This window comes from Jaminaea rosea (genome assembly GCF_003144245.1).
Source record: "Jaminaea rosea strain MCA 5214 unplaced genomic scaffold BDZ90scaffold_17, whole genome shotgun sequence".
NCBI lineage: Eukaryota > Fungi > Basidiomycota > Exobasidiomycetes > Microstromatales > Jaminaea > Jaminaea rosea.
Genome location: NW_020289991.1, coordinates 397,866 through 422,224, shown reverse-complemented (window position 1 = coordinate 422,224; position 24,359 = coordinate 397,866). Strand labels below are relative to the sequence as shown.

Below are 24,359 nucleotides of genomic sequence, written 5' to 3'. Positions count from 1 at the left end.
TCGACTTGTGACCCCGACCCACGCACGCCCACGACGACGCCCCGGCCAGATCGTAGACTCGCATCTCTCTCTCTCTCCCTCTCGCCTCGACAAGATGGATCCTTGGGCATCGCCTTGGGCCGACGATAGCCGCGAGGATGCGCGCCGCGAGGACACGCGTCCGCCAGCAGCCCCGTCTACACCGGCAAAGGAGGATCCATGGGCTGACAGGGCGACGACGACGAGCGGCGTTGATACGGAGGCAGATCCGTGGGGATCATCAGCAGCAGCAGCGCCCGATTCATCTTCATTATCCATCCCGCCACACCCTGCATCTCCTCCAGCGCCAGTTCCAGCGCCATCTACGTGGGAGTCAACCGCAACCTCTGCCGGATGGGGAGGCCAAGAGGATGCGGCGATTCCATCATCATCATCGTTAAGCTCAGTCGCTCCTCCCTGGCAACGCGATGAGCCAGAGCCAGAAGTCGACGTGGACGCAGGCGTAGATCCGTGGGCAGAGAAGCCTCCTCCTCCTCTCGCTCCACCAGCCCTGCCGCCTTTGCCCACATCACTGAATGGGTCCCCGCCTAAAGAGTCGGCTGATGTGCCCGCGCCCGCGCCTGCGCCTGCGCCTACGCTTCGTCCTCCTCACGCCTCTCAGCTCGAGGAGAATAGAGATACGAGCAATTTTGCTGCTGCTGCGCGCCCATCCACGAGCAAGGAGCAGACTGCCACTGCCACTGCCACTGCCACTGCGCCTGCCTCGAACGCGAACGCGACCCCCTCATCAGGGCAAGGCTGGACACAGAGCAAGCCGAGCGGAGCAGGTGCGTTTGCCGGTCGAGTGGGAGGATGGCTCTCAGGCGCCGTCTCCCGAGGCAGGGAGGCGCCTCCCGTCGTGAATGCTGCGGAGGCGGAGGAGGAAGGAGAGGAGAGCGTGGATAATAGAGACGAGGTGCAGGTAGCTCAGCAGAGTAGTATCATGGACGAGCCGCCCGAGAAGGAAGCAGCAGCTTCATCTGCATCTACAGGCGCGGGCGCAGCAGGAGGAGGGTTCTGGAGTCGATGGCGCAAGCCGCAACCTAGCGCTGCTGCTGCTGCTGCTGCTACAAAGGAAGATCCACAACCACCACCCGCGCCGACACCCGCCGTAGACGCCGATGGCCTCGATTGGCTTGCCGCTCAGTCCTCCCCTCCACCATCAGCCGCATCAGCCCCTCCTCTTCCCCCTCTCCACTCCACAGGCGGGGGGATGTTTCGTACCCCCTCGATAGGCAAGGTCAAATCAGCGTCAAAGGCCAGCGATCTAGACTTTAGCATCTTCGAGGAGCAAGCCGAGGCGCAACCGCCGCGCGTGCAGCCAAGCCATGACCCATTCGATATCCTCAACGCGGCGCCCCCGCCCGTAGCCAGCTCTAGTAGCAGGCTTTCTCGCCAACAACACGACTACGCCGACGATCAACCTCCCCGCGAGGCCTACGCCGCTGCCGCACGTCGTCCCCTCGCTCCCCCTCCCAAACCTAGCGCGCGCTCTCGCCCTGGCTCAGCAGGCGGAGGATTCACCCCCGGCCTCGCCTCCAATCTAGAGGACATGGAGCGCACAGGCTTCTCGTACCGAGATGACGACTACGATGAGGCAGACGAGGAGGAGGATCGACGTCGCTGGCTGGCAGAGCAGGCTGCGAGGCAGAGGGGGGAGAGGGAGAGGAGGGGCCAGAGTGGACAAGCGATGGGTGGCAGTGAGAGGTTCAGAGATGATAGGACTTGGACGACGTCGCCCTTGCCTGCTGTCCCTCTACCTCCATCGCGGAGAGAGAGGGAGGAGCGGGCACAATCCCCACCCATTCATGCCAGTTTGGCAAACCTTACCATGAGCGGCACGACGGGGCTGGGTCGATCCGCCTCTACCTCGAGCGCTAGCTCAGCTACGCGACGAGGGGCCCTCCTCCCTCCCCCGCCAGGGCCTGGCTCTCACGCCCACGCCCACGCTCGCACCTCGCTCTCATCGTCTTCTAGCAGCCCGCCACCGCAGCAACAACAGCAGCAGGCGCTACGCCCTCCGGCCTCGTTCAGAGGTCCCTCACCTATCGCGGCTACCAAACATCAGCCCGCCCACGCCCACGCGTCGTCCGACCCGCGATCCTCAGGCTCAGCCCTATCAAAGGACGAGCTGGCCTTCTTCGAGGGTCTCTGAGCGTGGGCCAGCCAAAACACGCGTACATCACATCTGCATCTGCATCTACTCTACGCGCGCGGCGGGCGAGGCGATTGGGATGATGGTGACTCGGCATCATGAAGATTACTACTGTGAGAAAGTTCGCGCTCTCTCAATGATATGCTAGTACATATGAAAGAAGCATTAGGGCCGCAGGGCATGATGATGTGGTGACTGATGGGAGAAAAAGATGGTCCAGATGTCGTGGCGGGGGGGATGCTCGTCTCTCTCGTCGATATATACACACTCTCTTCGTCGCTTCTCCCCTCTCGCTCGCCTACGCCCCAAAATGGAACAACTGCTTCCTCCTCCCGCTCCCGCCCCCCTCTCCGGGCGCCGCACCCGCATCGCTCTCCCTCCTCTGCCTCTGAGCCTCGGCCGCGCTATCAGCGAGCTCCTTGCCCCCAATCAACTCGAGCATCGCTCCCCCTTGCCCGTACGCATCGTCGTACCGATCGTGCGTCTCGCGACGATGTGGCACCTGAAGGACGTGGTACGTCTTGGCATTGCTCGCATTCGCAGCCCCGGCACCCGCACCCGCCAGGTTGTCGTACGACCAGCCGCGATGAGGAGGGGCAGGCGACTCGACGACGTGAGGCTGACGCGCCTCGATCACGGGCCGATGCGCCGCCGAGCTGCGTGGGCGCGCAATGTACGAGGCGCGGAGGTGACGCTGGCTCATGGCACTCTGGGGCCTCACGAGCGGATCGGGCACCACAGCCGTGAGTGCCTCTGCGCTCATCTCTCCGCCGTGCTCGGGGACGATGGGCGTGCTGGTGCGCACAGGCATGGTATTGTGTCGCCCGTACGCGGGGTTGGAGCCATGCGGGTGGTGACCGAGCATTCCCACATGGCCCAGCGCATGCCCGCCGCCACCGCCGCCGCCGCTGCTGCCCGTGCTGAGGCGATGCCCACTCGCGCTGGTGCGAGGAGCGGCGTGAGGTCGATGCGCGTGGTGAACGTGATGGTGGCGTGGAGCGGGAGCCGCCGTAATAGGGGTCATAGCGCCTAGCAGTCCTCCTGACCTTCGTGGGCTCATGCTGGGACGATACACCACGTCTTGCTGACTTGCGGTACGAGGCAAAGGGGAGCGCATCGACTCATCCCCACCGCCAACACCCGTGGCACTCGTAGGTGTCGGTGGCGTTGCGTGCTGGTGCGTGTCGCGATAGGATCCTGCACTTCCTACGGTAAAATTTGCGCCTCGTGAGTTTGCGCCTCGCGATCCCGACTGGCTGCGGTTGCGACTCGTCGTCAGGTTGGCGTAGCTGTTGGCGCGATGCTGCGCAGAGAGGGCTGTGCTGGATCGATTGCTCGGTGCGAGGAGAGGAGGCAGCACGGTCACGTCTTTGCTGCGTTGATGGCGATGCTCTGCCTTGCGACGGCGGCGACAACGTTGTAGCTCTTCGTGCTCGCCCGCTTCCTCTCCTGCGTCCCCACCCGCGTCCCCGCCGCCCGCATCTCCTGGTATCTCGCCCCGCCCAATCTCGCTCGCAAAAGCGGGAACGTGACCGCGACTGGCGCCTGGACGGGCTACGGGACTGGCGAGGTGCGTCGAGCTCAGCACGCGCGACAAGCTCTCCGAAGCTGCGGAGCGAGACAACGCATTGCTGCCATCTTCGGATCGTGGCGAGCGCGGCGAGCGAGGCGAGCGGGAGCCTCGCGACGACGCCGAGGTGATGGCGGAAGAGACACTCGGGCTGTTGAGGTCGCTGCGCGATTGATCCGCCTCGCCGCCCGGTAGGAGCAGCTGCGGTACGCTCGTCGTGCTACTTGCGCTGCGTAATGTCGTCCAAGCCGAGCTTAAGCTGCGCAACCATCCGCTCGTCGATGCCGTAGAGTGCCTGCGCGAGTCCTCCCCTCCTCCGCGACTGTCTCGCGCAGCGCGCAGCGTGGCCATGGCGTCTATGCCCGCATCGCTCGCATAGCTCTTGCTCAGCCGCTCGGCCGTCAATGTATCCACGCCCGCCGCCTCGCGTTGCTGCTGCTGCTGCTCACCCGTCATCACCGCCAAAGATCGAGCTTTCCTGTGCCCTGCACGCTCCTGCTGCTGGTCCGGGTGCACCAGCGTATTGGCACTCGTACCCAGCGTCCTCTCGCTCGTCATGCTGGTCCCAAAGGCCAGCTTCGTCCCGCCCGGACTGCTAGTCACGACGTCGACCGAAGGGGAGGCGCGGCGAAGCAGGCGCAGAGTGTCCGGCTCAGATTGATGCTGCTGCTCCTTGTTGGCACGACGGATGCGCGGTTCCCACAGACTGGCGTATGAGCCGCTGCTATGCGTACTGCTCTCCTCGCTCACGGCCGACGCAGCTCGCTCGCCGCTCTCCAGCGAGAAAGTCCTAGCCTTACTCCTCGACACTCTGGGGAAATAGCCGTCCTGATCGCCGCCCTCGTCGCGCGGGTAGAGGTCGCGTGGTGTAAGGAGTCGCCCCGACTGGGAACGCTGCTTGCCCGTCGCCCTGCGCGTATACGGGTAGCCGCCGCTGCTCTCCGTCGTATCGCTCGCTCCGCTGGGTACGGTTCCGCTCGCGCTCGTCTTGTCCATGCAGTCGGCACACATGCACGGTCCTCCGTAGTCGCTCTCGGGCGTGCGGTTGTTTGCTGCGGCCAGGTAAGCGGCGGCGGTTGCGGCTGGTAGGGAGGTCATGCTGGGTGTACGGGGCCAGGGGCGTGCAGGTGCGTCCGATGCGTACACGCCGGGCAGGGTGCCGGCTTGAGACGTGTAGAGATCCAATTCTTGTGCTCCCCGCGCGCTCAGCTGACGCTGTTGCTGCTCGTCGATGGTGCGACATCGCTCCGAGCAGTAGAGGGCAGGAGGGGCGTTGGCCTTGAGGAGCTCTTCCTGTTGCTGACGAAGTGCCGCAGGCGTGAGCGAGCCGAGTAGCCCGCCCTTCTTTGTGCGCTGCAGCTTGTTGGGCGACTCGCTGCCCGTCGATTGGGTGCTGCTTGCCGTGCTGGTATTCGAGCTGCGTCGAGACATCTTTGCCGACGTTGCAGACGTTGCGTCCTTTTGCCCGGTGATCTTCGTCGTCGGCTTGAGATCGCTCAGCGCATTGAGCCGTGCGCTGCTCCCATTTCGTTTCGCGGGCCGTCCCTTGATCGTACCCGCTTTGCTCCTCATCAGGGGCGGCGACTGAGGAGCCGTAGGAGTGGCGGCGCTACTAGCACTGGGCGACGTCTTGGGCGGCTCATCGTCTCCCTCTCTACGCGGCCCAACGCCTTGGCCAGGCTCGATGAGGCAATCGCAGACGGAACAGTAATTTTGTGTCCAGAGATCTTGGCCGTCCATTTCGAGGTTCGCAGCTTCGTCGTCCTCGTCGGAGTCGCTGCCGCTGCCGCTGTCCGAGTACATGGAATCGTCTGCATCCTCGGCCGGGGGCGGCGTGACCAGCTTGCTCGATGACGCTGCCTTGTTGGCGGCCGCCACGTTAGAGAGCGGCCGCTTGCCCGTTGAAGGCGAAGAAGGCATGGCGTGTGCGTGCGTGCGTGCAAGCTCAGGAGCTCAGCATGGGTTGCAGAGAGAGGCGAGGATGGCGAGGTTGCGCGTTGTGTCGCTGTGAGGTGACGAGAAAGAGGATGAAGAGCTGTTGCTGACGCTGGTGCTCGCCCTGGCCGGCCTCTTTTTCAGGAGTTGCGGCGGTCGCGGCGGTCGCGGGTCGCGGCGGCGTATGGGTCTCGGAGGGTAACAGCGCGTGCACCCGGGCGCAACCGTGATGGCGATGACCAGGGGGGCAGTGAAAGAAAAGGGTTCTCGCGCGGTTCTGGCGGCGCCAAGGGTCTGAGGGTTCAATTGTCAAGATAGGAGTAGGGATGGGGTGAGAGGGTGCGAGGGCGGTGATGATGGGATGGGATGGGATGGGACGGGGAGAATAGAGGGGGAGCGGGCGACAAGGGGAGAACGCCGAGCCGTCCCGCCGAGAGGAGAGAGCGCGAGTCGGGCAGCACGCACGCGCCGAGAGAGGCTGGCTGGCTGGGCCGGCGAGATGAAGAGTTGCGTGAGAGCTGCAGCTGCACGCGGGCAAAAAAGGTGGGTCAGCGTGTGTGCAACCACACACGAGGCTTAGTTAGTCTACGGGGCGGGCCGCGATGGCAGCGGATGCGGCGGTGAATGAATTAGAATAGCAGGCGCACACGCGCATGCCTGCCTTCTCCTCGACGACGACGACGGACGTCGGGCACTCGGACAAGTAGTAGTCAGTCGGTCACACTGAGCATTCTCGTCGCTACCACACTGAGCGGCCCGCCTTGCAACGTGCGTAGCGGGCCACGGCGATTTATTTTTGAGCGCAGCGCGGCCCCCACTCCTTCTTTCGTCTTTGGAGCCGCTCCCCCACGCAGCGCCCACATTCTCACGGGGCGTGTGCCTGAGCGTGGGTGAGGTGAGCGCGCCGTCTGTCAAATCGAGATTGCCATGCTCCGTGATGCGACTCCTGACAGCGGGGGTTGCGCGGCATCGGATCGAATTAGAAGAGGGCGACAGAGGGAGGGAGGGGCCAGACAGCCTCGATCGCAGCATCCATCACCTTGCCTCCGCTCGTCGAGCACGTCAGGGTCAGGCTGAGCCTCAGCTTCTTCGACGCAAGACGTGGCAGCGCAGACGGCGGGATTCTTTGCGAGTCGTTGCCATTACACAGCCCGCTCGCCGCTCGTCGCTCGTCATCCCACACCTTGTTCACCTACGGCGACTTGATTCGTCCCAGCAAAGGACCCGCGGGCAAAGGTTATGTTGGGTCGAGCCGTCACAGCCAGCCGTAAGGGAGAGGAGGGGGGCGGTGCGGTGCGGCGAGTGAGCTCGACGATCCTCCTCCGCGTCAAGCCACCGCAATTACGGCTTCACGGCGCGATCGTGCGCGCCGGGACAAAGGGGCGCGACGGCGACGGCGACGGCGACGATCGATGGGAATGAGCAAGGTGAGGCAGAGCAGAGCAGAGCAGAGCAAAAGTGACGAGACGTCGATGGCTGTCAATTAGAGCGAAAAGTGCTGCCGCGGGATCTTATGAGTCGGTGCGTGAAGGCGTGGTCGAGGCCAGCATGGAGAGCCTACTTTGCTTCCCTCCGGACCCCAACGTCTCGCGCTGCCTGCTTGAGACTCGTGGCCTCGTAGCGGTGCAGGGACAAAGAAATATGCAAATTACGCAGAGCAAAATGAAGGGATCCAAGACGAAGAGAACGAGAATGGTTTCGCACGCCCCTCATCCGCGGGTCTAGAGCGCAACCATGACACCCCCGGCAACGGCTGCCCCGACGAAAGCCAGCACCTGTCGTCCACCAGCGAGCATGTCGAGATTGCCAGGCGCGGCATTGGCCCCATTCGTGGCCACGCTTGCAGCCCCGTTCGTTGCGGTCGATACAATCGATGAGCCGCCCTGCACCACGCCAGAGGTGACGGTGCCGAAGACGTGGGAGCCGCCGCTGTGTGGGCGAGTGTGCGTGAGAGAGAGGAGGGGGGGAAAAGAGGGTCAGTCTGAGGTTTCGCAAAGTGGCACGAGCATTACGACTCACGATGTGAGGGTGGTAACGGCCCCAGCTGCTCCGGATGTGGCGGCTACGCGACGAAGGGGGAGAAAGTGAGCATTAGATTACGTCCCTGTATTGCTGCATCTCCTGCCTCGCCTCACGCGCTGCCTCGCCCCACGCGCACACTCACTGTAGAAAACCCCCTGTCCTCCCGAGCTCAACGTCGAAAAGGCCACGACTCCCCCGCTCGTGACCGTAGAGAAGACCCCACCACCGAAGCTCGTCGCATCACCAAAGACGGAGGTGGCTCCGCTCACACCGGCGGATACGACTGATGTGACTCCGTCGACTGCGGAGTTGATTGCTGAGCCCACTGTGTGTGCGCCGGGGGGGGAGGTGGGGAGGGGAGAGGAAAGAGGGAGTCAGTGAGGAGCATGTCGGGAGGGTGGAGTGGAGGAACGGACGGCGCGCTCACCTTGGGCATTCGCGCCAGCAGCTGCACCGAGGAGGGCGAGGGTGGGGACGAGTGAGAACTTCATGGTTGCTGGTGAGGAGTTGTGCTTGAGTTTGAAGAGTAGTATGGGCGAGAAAGAGAACAAATCAATCAGTCGACACGAGTGTACAAGGGCGGCGCGAATGCAATGCGGTGCTCTTGGCGTGCGGGGCCCACCTCCGGAGTGACCACGAGCGCGAGATTCTGGAACGCGGGCCGGTCAGCCGTCAACCGCTTGGCCTGGGCGCCGTGCGCTCTATGACGCGGTCGGGCATATCGCACGAGTGTCACTTTCTCTCCCAGTGGCAGTCGGCCCGAGTGGAGAGCGAGGGCGATGTCTACGGGTCTGCTTGACTTCCTGCGACAAATCGATTATCACGTCGTTCACTCACAAATGGAGGGAAGAATGGCGATCGCGATGAGTAGTACAGAAAAGAAGGGATAATCTCTATCGTGCAACCCCTTCTCTGCATTGCCCCGAACAGACGCAAATTGGACCCCCGGCCCATGCTACGACAAAGTCGCCCTCGCACGCACTCACTCGCTTGTTCCTGACCCAAAGTTACATACCATGCGATCTCGCCAGCCGCAACCAGCTCGTCCCATCTTGATGCGCCTTGCCTTACCAGAATCGCTACCGAATGCCTTTCCTCTGTTAGCCCTCCCGTCGCTCGTCTACGTACATGAATCGCTCCTTTCCCAACCCAAAAAAGCGCGCGATCAGCTCAGTGACGATTGCTGCGATGCGAGTACTTTCCTAACTCGGAATGAGAGGTATAGGCATCATATGATCGGAGTGCCTGACTGGAAGGACACACACGCACACACAGAGCTTTCCAGACTAGAAATGCGCCATCGCCGCCTTCAATGGCCGTTGCCCTTTCCAGACCAGAAAAAGCGCAGGCGAGCAGGCTCAATTGAATCACTCGCGCTGGCTGTAGCGAGATGGAAAGCCGGCCCTCATCACCTCAAGCGCCGAGGAAGACTTTGCAGCGTAGAGTGGGGAGATGAGGAGAGTCCCGAGGGAAGAGGCCCTTTCCCAACCCAAAGCTAGGCGCGCGAATTGCATGACCAATGTGGGTGATGGGAGAGGCGCACTTTCCTGAGTAGAGTCGAGCTCATCGTGGAACGCAGACAGTAGCATGACCTTCTCCAGCATGAGCTCAGTGCGATCCGTTCCCTTAATCTACGAATAGCACCTCTACCTCCGGGCCCTTCCTCGCTGCCACGTGGGAGCGGACTGAGAGCTTGCTCGCCCGCCCGTCCGCCCGTCCTCCACCGCCGTCTTGTTGCCGCTTTTTGGTTAAGCGCTTGGTCAGCTCGACGAGGCCGGACGGCTACGCGAGCAACGTTCAACGCTCAACGCTCTTAACGCTCAACGCAGCGCCGCTTTCTTCTTCCTCAACAACGACACCACCCCCATCTCGCAGCAAGTATGTCGCTCCGCCTCGTAGCAGCCAGCACAGCGAGGTCTTCGTCCGCTAGGACCTCGACGACGCTCGTTCCTGTAGCTGGTCGTGGCCTGTCCACAACAGCGAACCGCACTCAGGAACGAAGCGCAAGCGCAGCGCAGACTCAGACTGTCAAGCCCACCTCTGACTCGACGGGCCAGCCTGCCAATCCCAGCCCACCACCACGAGCGGCCGCATCTACCCCTCCTCCGGGGGCACAGGCCATGCGAAATAGCGGGGCAGAGGCGCCTACTCATCCTCGCCCGGCGAAACCACCTCATCCTAGCGCGTACAATGAGGTGACGAAGAAGGTGCGTCGTGGGTGGCAGGAGAGAGAGGGTGAGAGATGGAGAGATGAGATTGCTGATTCAACTCATCGCCCGCCCGCCCGCACAGCTCGTTCAAGGAGTCGCATGGATGCTGGGCTACAATACGCAGAGCAGTAAAGCCATTCGAGTGACCAGCGACCTCTACGATCGCTGTGCCGCCGTGTGGGACATCGAGCGCGACTTCTGGGCTGGAGGTGCGTTGACGTCGCAGTCTTCTCCTCTCTCCGAAGACGATGCTAACTCAATCCTTGTCCCCTCGGCCATCGCGCCCGCACAGAATGCCACCTGCCCCCCACGTATCAATCCTGGTTCCAAGTAACCAACATCCACATTATCATCCTCCTCATCCGCCTTCGTGATCTCCCTCCCCACCTCTCTCGCGTCTATCAGCAAGAACTCGTCAATCACTTCTTCATCGACGCAGAGGATCGAATGCGACAACGCTTCGGTGTGCAGACTGCGCGCCTTGTGAAGGGTTACATGAAGGAGATGCACAACCAGCATCGTGGTGCTCTCTTGGCTATTGATGAGAGTATCGCCATGTTGGGCAATGATGGGCAGGGGGACTCGAGGCTAGCCATGGCATTGTGGCGCAACGTGTTTGGAGCTGGATGGGGGGATGTAGGTGGGGTCCTCTCCAAAGTCAAGGTGAGCAAGTCGCGTCGCGCCGCCGCGAGAACAATCCGTGCTCCCTATCGAGCCGCTCATTTAACACGTCCCGCTCTCTCTGCCGCCACGCTAGGGCATCGACCGCAACGCGAAAGGCGAAGAAGACAAGAGTGACACGGGCCCTCGCCTGGCCTCGGACCTCGGCCCAGATGCAGAGGGGGCATTCCAGCCTTCCTCTCCTTATGCCCGCTCCCTCGAGGCACATCGTCGCGCCTCAGCCGCAGCTGGTGCGCAAGTTCACCCTTCTTCCGACCAGCAAAACATCGCAGCCAGTGCTGCACCAGCTTCTGCTCCCGAGCTGGGATTCCCCTTGGTACTCTCTAGATTGACTCGCTATTTCCTTCACGAGTTGCGTAGGTTGGCAGCACTGAGCGATCATGAGATCGAGGCGGGGAGGATGGCAAGAGCCGTGGGGGGAGCCCCTCCTGCGCATATCCCGCCTGAGCAGGCCGCGAGCGTTGGTGCTGGTGAGGCGATCGAGCGTACCAGGACTAGGCCATTGAACCCCGATGTCCAGGGGGAGAGGACGCGTGAGGGGGGTGAGCCGGGTGAGGGAGTCGTGGATGACGGCAAGAGTATCGCTACGTTTAGCAGGCCGTGAGGCGGGCGGGCATAGTGTGGAGAGAATGCAAAATTGAATTCGAGGTCGCATCGTCATCATGTTGTTGTTCTCCTCACGGGTATCTATGTGCTCACCGCCCCAACTCCCTCCAACACTCCTCAACAGCCAATCGCTCCGCTCCCCTCAACCTCCGCTCATCCTCCAACCACGCCGACGACGACGACGACGACGACGATTCCCCTCTCCCCTCACCCTGCATCATCGGCCCCTCGCCCGCCCAAACGGCAGCAACAGCCCTCTCGCTACATCGTGCTCTCACCAGCCCCACCTCATCCCATAGTGCCCGCCTCGCCCTCTCCCTTCTGACGCTCAGCTCCTCCATCCTCCCCGCGTCCCGCCTCAAGGCCTCGTGAAGCTTCGTAGCCTCCTCGCGAGCAGCTTCCGCTGATGTTGCCACATTCCCACCACCACCACCACCAGCAGTAGTGCCCAGGCGGAGGGATTCTAGCCTAGCAGTACCGGCTTTGATGCGCGCCTTGAGTGCGGCGAGCTCGTCGTCTAGTTGCTTGGTGAGGGTGGCGTGGCGTGCGAGAAGGGAGCGCATGGACAGGAACAGGTCGCGGAGCGTCTTGAAGCGTTCTAGGAGGGGGAAGAAGGCGTGGCCGTTTGACGAGGACGACGGCGGGGTGACGAAGCTTTGCCTGTCAGACTGGGCGTCCTCGCCCTCGTGATCTCGCCTTCCTAGCGCTTGGTCCGCACGCAATTGCGATAGGGAGCTCAGGTCGCGGTGTAGTGCTGCGATACGCCTGGTAATGGGCGGCGTGCCCACCTCTTCATCACGCCCTTCATCCGCGCCCCTCTGCTGAGCACCCCCCAACCAGGCCCAACTGCCTCCGCCCCTCCGTTCAACGGCGACCCCCTCGACCAGATCCGCCAGAAGCTCCCCATCGCGTCCTTGCGCCTCGCATCGCCTCGCCATGCGTTCGACCACGTTCGCAAGATTGGTCCACCTATCCAGCAATTCCGGGACCACCTTGTTGGTCAGGGCATCCAGGCTCTTCCCACCTACGACATCGTCGAATCCCTTTGGCGGGGAAGTCGAAGGGCTGCTGCGCAAGGAAGAGACGCTGGCGAGGTTGGAGGGGGAACGCGGGTCTAGCGTCTCTTCTACGATGACCGGATCAGGGTGACTCGCCCTCCAATCTGCTATACTGCCTTTTTCGCTCAGGAAGACGGCGAGGTGCTTGTCGTGTGCGAGGACTGGGTGACTCATCAGCGCTGAGAGGTAGCGTTGTAGTCCCTTTACCCTGCGCTGGATGAAGGCATCATCCCCCGATCCTAGGGCTCCAGTGCCGGCCACTCCCGCTACTAGGGGCATGCCGAGCCTCTTCGGGGGTAAGGGCGGGATGAGTCGTAAAGGCCAGCGGGAGAGGAGAAGCGAGTGGAGCCAGAGGAAGTCGGAGTAGCGGCGGATTACGGAAGAGGTGGGGGAGGAAGGGCCGGCTGGTGCGGAGAGGGCAGAAGAAGAGGTGAGGGAGGCGGCAGTGGCTCGTGACGTGGGTGAGACGCGACGTTGTCTCCGTGCTTGGTCGAGGAGGGCGTCGGATGAGAAGGAGCCCATCCCCATGACGGATGTGCTCTCTGCCGCTGAGCTGGAGACGGGAAGGACGGCTGTCCTTCGCACGTCATAGGCATTGTGCTTGAATACGAATCCCTGCAACTCGGGACGCAGGCGAATGCTCACGCGTTGCCCATCCCAAGGAGTCGGTGCGCTTACAGGAAGCGGCGAGGCTATATACTCTCCTATTGTGGCAGTCTTGACAGCATTGCTGCTCTGCACGTCCCCAAACCCACCTCTGAACGTCGAGTTCGTCGTAGGCAGGCCGTGCGTTGCTGAGCGGACAGCGCTGTTGGGCTCGCGACTCTTCCAGGAGGGAGGTGGTGAGGCAGGCGCGGGTGCTGGAGTGGGGTCCGCTGCTTCGCTCAGTGGTGAAGTGGGGGAGGATTCCTTCATCGGAGAGGTGGAGCCTTGACCCGTTATGGTGCCCTGCGAGCTCTCCCTGCGTCGATGCATCTTGTCTTTCACGGCGGTAGACTCCTCCTCATCCTCACCATCATCGGACGAAGGCGCCCAGCTTTGCCTCGCGCTTTGATGCGGTACAGCCCATGGATCCTCGTCATCATCGTCTTGGTGATGCGAGTAGGACGATACGGGGCGCGAAGACGTTGCGTAGCTGTCGTGCGCATCGTATATGCTCGTCATTGCGAGCGAGAAAGCGGCGCGATGGGGGATGTGATGTGATGTGATGTGATGTGATGTGATGAGTGGAGTCAAGAGGAAGAGAGCAGACTCTCGAGAGGGGTCCAAAGTGTTGCTTCCGATGCACGGCAAAAGGCGCAGCCAGTCGAGGCGGCGCAACGAGACGACATCGAGACGCATACAGGCAGAGGCAGCAGCTGCCCTTTCTGGAGACCAGGGATGACTCAAGATATCGAGCATCGAGCAGACAAGAGAGAAAAAAAGGTATCGACAATCGCAACCGCCTAAATGCCAGCCCCAATCAGACAACTCTCCCTGTACTCCTCGTCCAACTTTCCCTCCCTCGTATTCAAGATCTCCCACACCTCGACAGGCGGGTCCTCCCCCAAGTCTTTGGCGCGATTCCACCTCTCGAGTCGTGTGAGACCCAGGCAGGGACCGTATGAGGGATCAAAGTCGAATGAGCGAAGGATGTGGTGGATGCGATTCTGCCCTTGGGCGTGGACTAGGAGGGCGCGGGGAGGCAGGGGGGAAAAGGCGGGGGGGGGGGGGGCCAAAGGTCAGCACGGCAAAAGCGTACGCGTGCTGGCTATGAGGTCGCAAAACTCACTCGCCCCAACCTTGCCCAGCTTCTCCTTCTTGACCTCGTTCCAGATCCCATTCAAGTCGCGCGCATTCACATCGAGATGGGGGAGCTTCTCTGCCTCTGCGATTTCTTCCTTGCTCAGCTGCGCCCCTCCTCCTACTGCAGCAGTCCCACTCTGACTGCGGGAGAGGGACGATGCCTTGTCCGGTGAAGGGGAGCGAGATGTGACTGCGACTGTGCTGGCACTGGGAGTCGACCCTTTGACCTTGTCGAGACTGGCCGAACGAGAGGCATTGAGCTTTCCCTGCTGAACGGCTGTTGACCCGCTCTTACTGGACGAGGGCTTGAAGGCCGAAGCGATGGATGATGTCGTCTTCTTTTTGGGCGGCATGGCGGGCCGCGATGCGATGGCGAGGGATCAGCGGTTGCTGCTGTCTAGCTTATGTAGATCGTCGGGATGGTAACGACGAGAGTGCGGGGAGCGTGGGCGATGTTGATTGATTGGCTGAGCAGCGTCGAGCGGGCAGCGGGAGGGCGGAAGTGCGGGCTGAACTCGCGTCATAGGGCAGGCGGCAGCACAACGCCCGGCGTGGAAATATTGGCAAGCGCAAGCTGGGCTGGACCATCGACGAACAGACCCACGTCCCCGCGACCAGCGAGCAAGGCAGGCGATGAGATGAACCCTTTTGCTGTGAGTGTGGGACGGGATGGAGGTGGTAAAGATGAGACGCTAGCTCACTACTCTTCGCCGTGCCAGCGAGACGCTCAATCGCGCTCCGACCCGCACAACATCCAGCATCTCCTCTCCCTCCTGCGCGAGAATGACGAGCAACCGACCCCTCCGTCGATCCCCAGAGTGGAAGAACAGAGGTCCTCCGACCCACGACTTAAAGGTCGCGCCCAACCTCAACCAAAGCCTCCTGCCTCTGCCTCTGCGAATGCTCCTCCCCTACCCCATCAACCACCCCCGCCTCGCCCAGACCTGCGTCACCTTACCCCCTCCCAAGCCCTTCCCGAGCTCCGCCGCCTAGCCAAAGATGGCACCTTCCTTCGCCTGGTCATGAAGACAAAGAGAGAGCAAGATGCCCTCGAGAGGAGATTGGCAGACTCACGGCGCGAGCGCGAGCGGGGCGACGAAGAGGAAGAGGAGAGATGGGCTCGAGCCTCCCTAGAGGAGTGGGATCAGATGGTCAAGGCTCAACAGCTTCGATTCCACAAGGTGCGTGTACGGTCGCTCACGATTGCAGCATGCTTCTCTCTCCCCTCACGCTAATCAAACCCCCACACTGCGCTCGCAGGCCGGCCTACCAGGATTCTTCGAAACGTCCTCCCCCGCCGCTCGGGATAATCAGCGCAAGATCCTCGAGCTGTTGGGCGAGTTGATCGAAGCGGATGACTAGCCGGTCACTGCCACTCGCCACTCGCCACGCGCCACGCGTAATCGATTTGATATCTAGTCGATGCTATTCAAGCTACGCCACGGCACGAAAACACAGTCTGGCGGCCTCCTTCTCCACCGTGCCCGCTCAACGGTCCACCTCACCAAAGACGAGGTCCATCGTACCAATAATGGCGACCACATCGGGCACAAAGTGACTACGGCTCATAAAGTCGAATCCTGCCAAGTGGGCAAAGCCGGGAGCACGGATCTTGCAACGGTACGGTCTGTTGGAGCCGTCAGAGACGAGGTAGACGCCCATTTCGCCCTTGGGGGCTTCGATGGCCGAGTACGTCTCGCCGGGGGGAACGTGGTATCCCTCGGAGAAGAGCTTGAAGTGGTGGATGAGGCTGTGCGAGCGGGAGAGAGAGAAGCGGGGAGGGGAAGGCAATGTCAGCATGCGGTAGGCGAAGGGGAGAAGGCTGGCCTCCTGCGGGCATGCGATACGCACGACTCCATGCTCTCCTTCATGTTGGCCCTCGGCGGGGGAACAATCTTGTGGTCGTCGACCTTGATCTGCCCTCCCGGCATCTTGTTAATGCACTGCTCGATGATACGCAGACTCTGCCTAAACTCCTCAATACGGCACAGGTAGCGATCATAGCAGTCTCCGTTCTTGCCGACTGGCACGTCGAAGTCGACCTGGTCGTAGGCGTCGTAAGGGGCTACCTTGCGGATATCCCAAGGTACGCCAGAGCCGCGCAACATGACGCCTGAGAAGCCGTAGTTCTGGGCTTCTTCGGCTGTCACCTTGCCCACGCCAATGGTGCGCGACTTCCAGATACGGTTGCCAGTGACGACTTCCTCGATTTCGTCGATGCGCGAGCCTGGCGAGGAGCGGGCGTGGAGCGGGCGTGGGTGTCGTCAAGTCAGCTCGAGTTGCCGTGGTGCTCCGTACCGCGCCCCGCCTACTCACCGAACTGCGTCGCCCACTTGTGGATATCATCGAGCAAGCCATGAGGCAAGTCGAATGCCACACCTCCCGGTCGCACGTAGGCGGCATGCAATCGCGCCCCACTGACCCTCTCGTAGAACTCCATGAGCTTCTCCCTCTCCTCAAAGGCCCACAGAAAAGGGGTCAACCCGCCGACGTCCATGACGTGCGAGAGGACGGCCATGCAATGATTCAAGATGCGGGTAATCTCCCCGAACAAGGTGCGAATCCACTTGGCTCGCTCAGGTACCTCGATGTTCAACAACTTCTCCACAGCACGCGAGTAGCAGAGCTCGTTGGTCATCATGCTGACATAGTCGAGTCGGTCAAAGTAAGGCAGCGCCTGCGTGTAGTTCTTGTACTCGATGAGCTTCTCCGTTCCACGGTGAAGCAAACCAACGTGCGGGTCAGCTCGCAGCACCTCTTCACCGTTGAGCTCTAGGATCAAGCGCAACACGCCGTGAGCTGCCGGGTGTTGAGGACCGAAGTTGACGGTAAAGTGGCGCAGGCTAGCTTCTTTGCGGGATCCGCTCTCGGAGAGGATCTCGTGTGCCGTCGTGGTGTGCATGTCCTCGAGGATGTGTGTCGAGGCATTGCCTGGTGCCTGTGGCGAGGTAGGCACGGCTTTGCTGCTAGGACGGACGCCTGCGCCTTCAGTGTTGGTGGCCCAACGGTCTGGGTCGGCTTCGGTGGCTAGGGAGCGACGCAGGAGGGGCGCAGAGATTGATGAAGGGCCAGCTCGTGCGGAGGCCGAGGAGCGAAGGGCAAATGCCCCCCTTGTTGCTCGTGCGGCGAGCATGGTGGGTGAGTGGTGAGGAGGGTGGTGGTGGTGGTGGTGATGGTGATAATGAGCTGCAATTCATCCCATTGCCACGCTCCCTCGTTCCCCGCCCCGCCCCGTTGCCTTGCCGCCCTGCCTTGAGTTGGTCATCACGGACAACGTCGAGTCGAGGCTGCCGATCTCGGCCGAGGTTCCCGTCCCGTCCGCTTCAACGCTCGGGCCACGGCAAAATAAAGTGGGCGAGCCAGGGCTGCGCTCCTCAATTTTGGACCTTCCCATTGACTCCTCCTCCTCTTCCTCCTCCACGAGGCTTGTATGCTCGCTCGCTCTCGCCCACTCCTACGAATCGCTACCTCTTCTTCACATAGACAGGCGGTCCTTCTGCCGCAACTTCCAACGCACTTTACTCCGCCGACCGCCCAGCCATCACCAGCATATAGCCAGCTCAGCCAACGCACAGCTCTCCGTCTTGTCCACTCGCACCACCGTACCAGCTACGCGATGGCGCATCTCCCGCCCTCACCCACCATCGCCCTCACTCCCTCCGAGTCAACGCTCGTCTCCCTCCTCTCCTCGTGCTGCGCATGGATCAACTCCACACACCCACAGCCCTCCCCCGATGAAGGAGGCTCTCACGTTGACTACGCGCGGTCCGGCCCCCTCGAGGCACGCATAGCCGGCGGTTGGGTGCGCGATAAGCTCCTCGGCCTACCAAGCAACGATCTCGACATCAGTCTCTCCCTAATGACCGGCCTCAACTTCGCCATCCTCTTCAAGCAGTACCTCAGCACCGTCGCCCCTTCTACGCCCGGCTCCTCCTCCCACGACAACATGGCGACGCAAGCGGCCGAAGCGCTCAGCCGCATCACAAAGATTGCCGCCAACCCCGAGCAGTCCAAGAATCTCGAGACGGCCACTGCTACCTTCAATGGCTTGCAATTGGACTTTGTCAACTTGCGCAAAGAGGTGTATCACGGTGATTCGCGCATACCGGTCATGGAATTTGGCGATCCGAGGGAAGATGCTGAGCGTCGCGATATCACGATCAACTCCCTCTTCTTCAATGTCCATACGAGGGAGGTAGAGGATTGTACAGGAATGGGACTGGAGGATATGCGTGCAGGGCTGGTACGCACACCGCTCAGCCCGTTGACGACGTTCCTCGATGACCCTTTGCGCATACTGCGCTGCGTGAGATTTGCTTCGCGATTCAACTATAGGCTCGATGCGGGAATCGTAGCCTGTTTAAAGGGCGAAGGCAACGTGGAGCGAGGGGATGATCCGCGATTGAGGGAGATGGAGGCCGGAGAGGTGCCACGAAGAGGCAGGGAGTTGGTTAGGGAGGCCCTTGTGAGCAAGGTGTCCCGCGAGAGGGTCGGTATCGAGGTGGACAAGATGATGAAGGGTGAGTGGCGCGGCTCGAGGTGATAGAGACGCGTAGTCTGATCGCGGCTGTAGCTGACTTCTTCTGCTGCTCGCGCCCTGTCTCACACCACGCCCAGGCCCCTTTCCCCTCCTCGCGCACTACCACCTAATGGACCTCGACCTCCATTCCCTCGTCTTCTCCCCCTACTCCCTCATCGTAAACGGCAAGACCCTCCCGCACCGAGCGGCTCCCAACGATTTGAACTCCAGCTCCGCAGCCAAGCTAGCTCTCACGCTCTCGCATCTCCTCGACTGTCTCTCCCCCTCTCCCATCACACGCAACTCCACACTCTCGATCCCAACCTCCTTCCTCCCGCACTACGACCCCGCCCTCCTCGCCAGCGTCCCCGCCGAGCTCAAGGCCCCACTCGCAGACGCAGAGCAACGTCGTCGCCTCGAATACTGCTGTGCGCTGCTCGGCAGCGCTCAGGGCGAAGTAGAAGAAAAGAAGAACAAATACATCCCGGCATCAGAAGCCGTCCTCCTCTACGGCCTCAAGCTGGGCCGAGCCACAAGCGCTCAGCCTGTCAGCTCCCTCGTGACGGCAGCTACCTCTCTTCTCCCCGGTCCGCAGGACGGAGTGGATCACATCGAGCAAAAAGCTCTCGAGTCGATCCCCAACCTCCCCACTCTACTGGAGGGTCAGCTCACCACGCAACCCCTCGTCACGCTCTTCCTCCGCGACAAGAACCTCAACAACCCAGCGCTCAACATGCACCCAAGCACGGCGCTCACGGCCGCCTTCCTCTACGCGGCAGGAACTTCGATTCTCCCCGCCTCAAGCTGGTCCACAGCCTACGCGCCACTTCTTGAGCTCGTGGCACAACACGACCTCTATGCTCGCCTGGACGAGAAGCCCCTACTGGACGGGAATGCCGTCCTCGCCCTGTTGGAGCTCAAGCCGGGCCCCATGACCACGCGACTGTTGAACGCCGTCCTCGTCTGGCAGTTTGCCCGTTCGCGAGAGGAGGCGAGTGGGGAGGAGGCCAAGCGCGAGGTTGGGGGGTGGTTGAAGGGATTGTGGGAGCAAGGGTGGATCGTTCCGTTCGAGGAGAGGGGCAAGGGGGGTGATGCCAAGGGGAAGAAGAAGGTCAAGACGGATAAAAAGTAGGAGAGGGGATGGAGTGTGGTAATAGAATCATCTTTGATACCCATAGACGAGCGGGCACGGCATGGCAGTTGCGTCACTTGGATACATGCATTTTGTCCTCGCGCTGCGCTGCGCCGCGCCACGCTACGCGCTCATCCCCATCAGCCTGCCCTTCACGCTCATCTGCCCCTCCAAATCGATCCACTCAATCTCGCCCTCCTGCCCACCACGCATTCCCTCCTTACGCAACGTATCCACAACCCTCACAACCCTATTCGCCTCAAAAGGTCGCACCTCCGCATCGCGCGTCCCAACGGTAACGTGGGGTCTCCACTCCTCTCCTTCTCCCTGCAGCCTCTCCATCTCCTCGACGCTCAACGCCGAGTCAAGGCAAGGCGCGACAGAGGAGACGCTCAGCGTCATGACCTTGTCCCCTTCCCAACAGAGCCGGTCGAACTGAACATTAAAGTCAACACCAGCTTCACCGGCTCCACAGAGTGCCTCGTAACGTTGCCATTTCCTCCTCGCAGCTTGGACCGCCTTGCGCTCCGCTTCAGGCAGGGACTGGAGAGCAGACTCCTCGTCGTCCCCAATGTCCCGGCGTAGCGCGCTATTGTGGACCAGGGTGATGTGTGGGCGTGTCACCACGCGCTTGGATGCGGAGAGGCTGGTGAGGAGGGCGCGCGCTCGAGAGAGGCGGGCGGCACGTTGAGGCTCACGGTTTTGCGGGCTCTTGGCCTCGAGAAGGGGAGGGAGGAGACGCGCCAAGTCCACTTCGACTGAGATGGCGTAGTAGCGCGGGCCTGTGACGCTGCTATTTGTGCTGCCAGGCGCGGGCAGGAGGCTCTTGATCTGCGTAGCCTTGTACCCCTTGGCGCGCTCGATGGCTTCATCCAGCATGGCGGGCGTAGTCCTGCGCACCGCTTCCTCCAACTCCTCGCAGCCCTCGCGAGGCAAGACGCCTCGCTGCGTCAAGCATTGCCACACCTGCTCCAATTGCTCGCGCAGGCTCGCCTCCACGTTTAGCGTCACGCTCGCCCCTTCCTGGCGTAGCACCACGTCACCCCATCCCTTGGTCCCCTCCCCCTTCCCCTCCGCTGAGCCAAAGGGCTCATAAGCCTCCAAGAAGCGCCAAAGCACCACCTCGTGGGCCCGACACCCAGCCGCCGCGCTCGTGTCCGCAACGAGGGACTGATGATTATCCCCTCGCCCGAGGATGCGATCCGACAGAAGGCGATGAAGCGCATTGAACGGCAGGACGTCAAGCTCGTACAGCAGCGTGAGGAACTTGACGCGGGGTCGCTGCTCCAACGGCACCTCCTCGCTGAAAGGCGGGGCTCCCATCTTCTTCCCGTACTTTTGGAAATGCTTCTTCTTCTCCTCGCGAAGTTGCTCCTCACTCCTGCCCCCGCGAGCCTCCCAGGTGCGCACCGCCTCGACCACTTCGTCGCGATGCTGCAGCAAGTGGTTGTTGCGATCCGCTAGTACCACGCGGGAGCGACTGAGCTCAGAGCAGATGTTGCGCAGGAAAGTCGGCCCGCTCTTCTTCGTGGGGACATCGTCGCTTTGTGTGTGCGATAGAGCGCGAGGGTAAAGGGAGGAGAGGGAGTGGAAGAGGGTCGTCTTGCCCGCGCCGGGAAGGGAGATGGGAAGGAGTAGCAGGTGCGTGTAGGGTCGCGTGTCGGGCTGCGTCGATGATGTGGGCGTACTCGTCGTGCTGACGTCTTGTCCAAGCCTAGCAGCCAAAGCCCCCTCTGCTCCCCCCAGCGCAGCGAGGCGGTCTCTCCCCTCGCCCGTCTCCAAATACGCAAGGAAAGTATCGCGCAGCCGAATGATCCCCTTCCCCACGTTGAGGCCCTCAAACAAGGCGGGCTGGGCGCGCACTCTGCCATCCTGACTCCCGTACATGCGATCCCAGCACCACTGGACGAAGAGCTTCGTCTCAGGACGATCAGAGCGGGCTTTAGGTGCTTGAGGTAGAGTGGGCGCGCCAGATGCTGGGCCGAGCGAGCGTTGCAGTTGAAGTTGGCGCGCTTTCTGCTCCTTCTTTAGCTGGTTCTTGCTCTTCTTTGCCCCATCCGCCGTGACAGGGGAGGGATCGTCTATCTCTAGGCGCGAGGCGCTCTTCACAAGCTCGTCGGGCTCCTTGCCATCATCGGCCTCGCGATCGATGCCACGCTGCCTCTCAGCCAACCATTTGTTGCGATCGACCAGCATGCGCTTCGCTAGCTCTCGCCAGTCGCGATACATGAGGTAAGGCTCGTCGAATTTCACCTTGTAGAACCAGGTCTGCCCGGGCGAGTAAGGGGGCGGAACTGTTCCCTTCACCCTGTCAGCTGGCGCTGGCGCATCGGGCATGGTGGTGCGCACGACGAATCCCTCAATGGCCTCTCCCTCGTACTCGCCCGTGGTGCCTATGCGATCGGTGAATTCCTTGACGTCGGCCATGCTGTTCATGGTGAGGTAGCGGGTAGGGATGAAACCCCATTGCGTTGCAAAGGCATTCACGTCGGACATGGGGCGTGTGGAGAAGTGAGGGCGGTTGGCGTTGAGGCCGTGTAGGTGTAGTCCCGATCTCTCTGGTGGGTAGGCAAGGACGTGCTCCTCGAAGGAATCGTCGCAGAGCTGCGGGCGACGGGCGGGTGTGGAGCGAGGTCAGCGGCGTGGATCGCGGATTGCCTTGGTAGTATGGACACGTCAGCTCACCTCAGCTACAGCCGTCTCTCCTCGACTCCACAACTCAGTTGCCAAGTCTTTCTTGGTCTTGCCGACCTTGGCCAGATGCCTGCCCAACCATTCCTCCCCCTTTGCAGCGTGAGACACGCGCTTCTCCCCCTCTTCTCCAGCTACATCATCACCTTCCTGATTCTCGAGCGACTCCAGCGCATGCTTTGACGTGACAATGAGCTGCGTAGGTGAGAGGGCCGAAATGAAGATGATGCAACCATTCTCCTTGAATGTGAGTAGGTACGGCGGGGAGGAGTAGCGATCGATGGACGCTTGCTGCGGGGCGCGTGCGCGAGACCAGAGAGACTGGTCAGCATACGAGCGAGCCTATCTTGATCAGGATCATCTTGCGCGCACACGCACCTTTGTCCAAGGCATCTCTCCCACATTGAAGAACTTGTCATAGCCGCGAACGAGGATACGTTGCCTCGCAGCCGCGTGCGCTGAGCTTTCTGGCTCGCTACCGTCATGATCATCAAGAGTGTGAGCGACGGTGAACAGCCCTCTGGCTAGGGTGGGCAGATCTTTGCCCACGCCCACGCTCTCGGCCTTGCGATAGGCAAACTCGACGGTCTTCCACGACGTGATGGCGAAACGTTGCCCCGGGTCAGTGGTCGAGGGGACGTGGTGCAGGGTATGCCGGACGAGGGGCTTGGGATTCGAGTCGCTCTTGGTGGCCCGGTCGTACAGGCAGGCGATGAGCGCGGATGCCTCTGCGTCTGAGGAAGGGGACGGACCAGCCATCTCACTTTCGCGTGTGGTGGTGAGCGAGCATACAAAGAGGGAGAGAGCAATGCAGTCCGGAGAGCAACGCAGTCCAACTCTCTTTCCTCAACGACTCGACGCCGACTCGACTTTTGACTTTCTCCTCTTTCCGTCCGCCCGCGTGACCACGTGGCCGTGGTGAGTATGTCACGGCGTCTTTGCACGCCCCCTTGATCGATCAATCAACGCCTAATCCTCCTCCGACGTCGCTGTCGATCATTGTCAGAATCCATCGTCGATCGACGTGTCGTCGTCGTCGTCGTCGTCGTAGCGCTTTGCTTCCTCGCTCATCTCCTCTGCTTGGTAGCAAGTCTCGCATTGCCACGCATCGCAATACCATGGCATTCGTCTGTCGTCTGCGAGATCACTGCTTGCCTTCCATGCATCGCCACACGGCACCGTATTGCTCACCTCACCTAACTCCTGAACGACACCATCCAACCCGCGGCTCGCCTTGTCGTACGAATAATGAATATGGGATGACCCCTCCCACTGTGTGCTGGGACGATGGGGTCTTGCTTGTTTTCCGCCATCCATGCGCCTGGCGCCTGTCGCCTCGCTGTGCCGTCGGTCGGTCGGTCGGTCGGTCTCAGATTGTGCTTGGCTAAGCGGGGGCGGGACGTGGTGCCGCTGCCCGTCGATGGTCGCGGCCGCACCGCTCGGCGCTCGCACATCAATTTGGTCAGCGAGCCAGGCCGCCGCCACTCTACTCGTAGACTAGGCTTGCTCTGCCTTACCACACCAAGTCCCAGTGGCCAGACGCACACGCACTCGCACTCGGTCTGATTGCATCGCTAAGCTGCGATTGCCCACTCTTTGGTGTGGGATTAGGCTACCCTCGCTCGACCTTGGCCCACAGCCACCCTCTGCAAGGTTGCCAGACCCTTGGCTCATCGACTGCTCTTGACAAAGCTTTTTCCCCGAGGAAGGCAGCGAGGGACTCGCATCGCATCGCATCATCAGGAGCGACTTACCATCCTCTAATCGACCTCGCCATCTTGTCCTTCTCACCATCAGCATCACGCCACGCGAAGTCGTTCCCCAAGCCCTACTAGGCTTTCTCCATATTCGACACATTGAGCTTGCGCTCCTAGCACGCTCATTAGCAATCGTCGAATAAAGGCTCGCGTAACACCCGCTACCTCATCATCGCCCCCTCCTCATCCTCGCAATCTCTTGGCCCCGAAAGACTTTGAG

The 24,359-nt window shown here is 61.6% G+C and overlaps 10 protein-coding genes across 10 annotated transcripts; 5 read left to right on the top strand and 5 right to left on the bottom strand.

The window, feature by feature from the left end:
- Positions 1–34: 34 nt before the first annotated feature.
- Positions 35–2,504, top strand: BDZ90DRAFT_234630 (hypothetical protein). Its single transcript, XM_025507091.1, has one exon. The coding sequence runs from the start codon at positions 95–97 to the stop codon at positions 2,171–2,173; it is 2,079 nt and encodes a 692-aa protein (XP_025359637.1). The 5' UTR covers positions 35–94; the 3' UTR covers positions 2,174–2,504.
- On the bottom strand, positions 2,255–6,069 carry BDZ90DRAFT_234629 (hypothetical protein). Its single transcript, XM_025507090.1, has one exon. It carries the CDS (start codon positions 5,661–5,663, stop codon positions 2,472–2,474), a length of 3,192 nt encoding a protein of 1,063 aa, XP_025359636.1. The 5' UTR covers positions 5,664–6,069; the 3' UTR covers positions 2,255–2,471.
- Positions 6,070–7,144: 1,075 nt separating this feature from the next.
- On the top strand, positions 7,145–7,855 carry BDZ90DRAFT_234628 (hypothetical protein). Its single transcript, XM_025507089.1, has 2 exons — positions 7,145–7,607; positions 7,698–7,855. The coding sequence occupies exons 1-2, from the start codon at positions 7,413–7,415 to the stop codon at positions 7,764–7,766; spliced, it is 264 nt and encodes an 87-aa protein (XP_025359635.1). The 5' UTR covers positions 7,145–7,412; the 3' UTR covers positions 7,767–7,855.
- Positions 7,856–9,544: 1,689 nt separating this feature from the next.
- On the top strand, positions 9,545–11,195 carry BDZ90DRAFT_281998 (hypothetical protein; the record flags this gene model as incomplete). The annotated part of the gene is made up of 4 exons (XM_025509415.1): positions 9,545–9,907; positions 9,993–10,119; positions 10,203–10,573; positions 10,668–11,195. Exons 1-4 carry the CDS (start codon positions 9,581–9,583, stop codon positions 11,193–11,195), a joined length of 1,353 nt encoding a protein of 450 aa, XP_025359634.1. The 5' UTR covers positions 9,545–9,580.
- Positions 11,196–11,212: 17 nt separating this feature from the next.
- On the bottom strand, positions 11,213–13,488 carry BDZ90DRAFT_234627 (hypothetical protein). The gene has a single exon (XM_025507088.1). It carries the CDS (start codon positions 13,417–13,419, stop codon positions 11,287–11,289), a length of 2,133 nt encoding a protein of 710 aa, XP_025359633.1. The 5' UTR covers positions 13,420–13,488; the 3' UTR covers positions 11,213–11,286.
- Positions 13,489–13,497: 9 nt separating this feature from the next.
- BDZ90DRAFT_234626 (hypothetical protein) lies at positions 13,498–14,514 on the bottom strand. The gene is made up of 2 exons (XM_025507087.1): positions 14,027–14,514; positions 13,498–13,921 (listed from the first exon to the last, which is right to left on the bottom strand). Exons 1-2 carry the CDS (start codon positions 14,391–14,393, stop codon positions 13,701–13,703), a joined length of 588 nt encoding a protein of 195 aa, XP_025359632.1. The 5' UTR covers positions 14,394–14,514; the 3' UTR covers positions 13,498–13,700.
- A 164-nt stretch (positions 14,515–14,678) lies between these two features.
- Positions 14,679–15,402, top strand: BDZ90DRAFT_262867 (hypothetical protein; the record flags this gene model as incomplete). Its single annotated transcript, XM_025508539.1, has 3 exons — positions 14,679–14,693; positions 14,760–15,221; positions 15,301–15,402. 3 exons carry the CDS (start codon positions 14,679–14,681, stop codon positions 15,400–15,402), a joined length of 579 nt encoding a protein of 192 aa, XP_025359631.1.
- On the bottom strand, positions 15,181–17,233 carry BDZ90DRAFT_234624 (putative NADH dehydrogenase 49K chain). The gene is made up of 4 exons (XM_025507086.1): positions 16,357–17,233; positions 15,892–16,267; positions 15,299–15,790; positions 15,181–15,219 (listed from the first exon to the last, which is right to left on the bottom strand). Exons 1-3 carry the CDS (start codon positions 17,171–17,173, stop codon positions 15,529–15,531), a joined length of 1,455 nt encoding a protein of 484 aa, XP_025359630.1. The 5' UTR covers positions 17,174–17,233; the 3' UTR covers positions 15,181–15,219; positions 15,299–15,528.
- Positions 17,234–17,432: 199 nt separating this feature from the next.
- BDZ90DRAFT_234623 (hypothetical protein) lies at positions 17,433–19,710 on the top strand. The gene is made up of 2 exons (XM_025507085.1): positions 17,433–18,560; positions 18,658–19,710. Exons 1-2 carry the CDS (start codon positions 17,471–17,473, stop codon positions 19,689–19,691), a joined length of 2,124 nt encoding a protein of 707 aa, XP_025359629.1. The 5' UTR covers positions 17,433–17,470; the 3' UTR covers positions 19,692–19,710.
- On the bottom strand, positions 19,707–23,423 carry BDZ90DRAFT_234622 (hypothetical protein). The gene is made up of 3 exons (XM_025507084.1): positions 22,761–23,423; positions 22,377–22,673; positions 19,707–22,295 (listed from the first exon to the last, which is right to left on the bottom strand). The coding sequence occupies exons 1-3, from the start codon at positions 23,139–23,141 to the stop codon at positions 19,815–19,817; spliced, it is 3,159 nt and encodes a 1,052-aa protein (XP_025359628.1). The 5' UTR covers positions 23,142–23,423; the 3' UTR covers positions 19,707–19,814.
- Between the last annotated feature and the right edge of the window lie 936 nt (positions 23,424–24,359).

What these genes read in the sequence shown, in the direction of transcription:
- BDZ90DRAFT_234622 (XM_025507084.1), bottom strand. Translation starts at nt 23,141, where the DNA reads ATGGCTGGTCCGTCCCCTTCCTCAGACGCAGAGGCATCCGCGCTCATC. An exon ending in GAGAGATGCCTTGGACAAAG is followed by an intron (nt 22,674 to 22,760) that starts GTGCGTGTGCGC and finishes CGCGCCCCGCAG; the next exon opens with CAAGCGTCCATCGATCGCTA. An exon ending in GAGAGACGGCTGTAGCTGAG is followed by an intron (nt 22,296 to 22,376) that starts GTGAGCTGACGT and finishes CGTCGCCCGCAG; the next exon opens with CTCTGCGACGATTCCTTCGA.
- BDZ90DRAFT_234628 (XM_025507089.1), top strand. Translation starts at nt 7,413, where the DNA reads ATGACACCCCCGGCAACGGCTGCCCCGACGAAAGCCAGCACCTGTCGT. An exon ending in CGAAGACGTGGGAGCCGCCG is followed by an intron (nt 7,608 to 7,697) that starts CTGTGTGGGCGA and finishes ATTACGACTCAC; the next exon opens with GATGTGAGGGTGGTAACGGC.
- BDZ90DRAFT_234626 (XM_025507087.1), bottom strand. Translation starts at nt 14,393, where the DNA reads ATGCCGCCCAAAAAGAAGACGACATCATCCATCGCTTCGGCCTTCAAG. An exon ending in GCTGGGCAAGGTTGGGGCGA is followed by an intron (nt 13,922 to 14,026) that starts GTGAGTTTTGCG and finishes GCGCCCTCCTAG; the next exon opens with TCCACGCCCAAGGGCAGAAT.
- BDZ90DRAFT_234623 (XM_025507085.1), top strand. Translation starts at nt 17,471, where the DNA reads ATGCTCGCTCGCTCTCGCCCACTCCTACGAATCGCTACCTCTTCTTCA. An exon ending in GGTGGACAAGATGATGAAGG is followed by an intron (nt 18,561 to 18,657) that starts GTGAGTGGCGCG and finishes CACCACGCCCAG; the next exon opens with GCCCCTTTCCCCTCCTCGCG.
- BDZ90DRAFT_234629 (XM_025507090.1), bottom strand. Translation starts at nt 5,663, where the DNA reads ATGCCTTCTTCGCCTTCAACGGGCAAGCGGCCGCTCTCTAACGTGGCG.
- BDZ90DRAFT_234630 (XM_025507091.1), top strand. Translation starts at nt 95, where the DNA reads ATGGATCCTTGGGCATCGCCTTGGGCCGACGATAGCCGCGAGGATGCG.
- BDZ90DRAFT_234624 (XM_025507086.1), bottom strand. Translation starts at nt 17,173, where the DNA reads ATGCTCGCCGCACGAGCAACAAGGGGGGCATTTGCCCTTCGCTCCTCG. An exon ending in CAAGTGGGCGACGCAGTTCG is followed by an intron (nt 16,268 to 16,356) that starts GTGAGTAGGCGG and finishes GCTCCTCGCCAG; the next exon opens with GCTCGCGCATCGACGAAATC. An exon ending in ATGAAGGAGAGCATGGAGTC is followed by an intron (nt 15,791 to 15,891) that starts GTGCGTATCGCA and finishes CCGCTCGCACAG; the next exon opens with CCTCATCCACCACTTCAAGC.
- BDZ90DRAFT_234627 (XM_025507088.1), bottom strand. Translation starts at nt 13,419, where the DNA reads ATGACGAGCATATACGATGCGCACGACAGCTACGCAACGTCTTCGCGC.